The sequence below is a fragment of the Condylura cristata genome, unplaced genomic scaffold, assembly GCF_000260355.1.
Source record: "Condylura cristata isolate star-nosed mole 26May11 unplaced genomic scaffold, ConCri1.0 scaffold00006, whole genome shotgun sequence".
Taxonomy (NCBI): Eukaryota; Metazoa; Chordata; class Mammalia; order Eulipotyphla; family Talpidae; genus Condylura; species Condylura cristata.
The window spans coordinates 1637948-1638794 of NW_004567107.1; the positions used below are offsets into that span (position 1 = coordinate 1637948).

Below are 847 nucleotides of genomic sequence, written 5' to 3' on the forward strand. Positions count from 1 at the left end.
CCGCCCCGCCCCGCGCGGCCCTGCCCGGCACCTGCGTGCACCCACCTTGCCAGCCAGGGTGGCGCTGGGGTTTCTCCAGGGGCTTCGGGGGGGCAGCAAAGGGGATGCCCTTGAAGACGTCCACATAGTCGCCGAAGAGCCCGAGCTTCTTGTTCACACCTTCCACGAAGCCTCCTTCGGTGTAGACGGCACCCAGCTGGGAGTGGAGGACGGGGTTCGGGCTGGACCGGGGAGGGCCACCCGAGCAGGCCCAAGAGCACCCCCGAGAGTTCCAAGGAGGGCCAGGCTACGCGAGACACGGCTGCTCCGCGGGAGACGCCGGCTGTCGCCCACGCCTGGGGTGGCCTGCTCTCGGGCCCCACCCCAGAGGGCGTCCGGAAGGCGGGCAGAGGCCGTGGCCGTCGGCCACCATGACGGCCATTGCCCTCCGGTGCCGACGAGGTGGCGGCCAGCAGTGTCCCCCCAAGGGCGCCAGGTCCCCCAGGGAGACCCCGAAGGCTGGTGCTTACCCACCGCCTGCCCGGGGGCTTCCTGCTTAGAGTCGCCAGTGGGAAGCGGCCGTCCGGCCTCGGAGCCTGCCCCGACCCTCCGTCCTTCCCTCACATGCCACAGACTCGCTGCACCAGGTGGGCGGCCCCCCTCGCCACCCCCAGGCCTGGAGGCCCTAAGCTAGGCAGAGCCGGCCGGCCGTCCCAGCTCCAGCCGCCCTCCACCCCAGTTTCCTTGTCCCAGGCCTCCGGGCCTTTCCCTGACCAGCCCTGCTGCGCGGAGGGCGAGGGCCAGGCCAGTGCCCGGCGGGAAGTTGCCCCTCGGAAGTGTCTGTGTGCCCGCGGCGGCCCTCTGGGCC

General features: G+C 72.5%; 1 protein-coding gene across 1 annotated transcript in view; it reads right to left on the reverse strand.

The window, feature by feature from the left end:
• CEL (carboxyl ester lipase) overlaps positions 1 to 847 on the reverse strand; it is an 11462-nt gene that overhangs the window by 4389 nt on the left and 6226 nt on the right. The window contains exon 3 of the mRNA XM_004677862.1: positions 46 to 196. Within this exon, the coding sequence (XP_004677919.1) occupies positions 46 to 196 (151 nt within the window). The remainder of the gene's footprint in view (positions 1 to 45; positions 197 to 847) is intronic.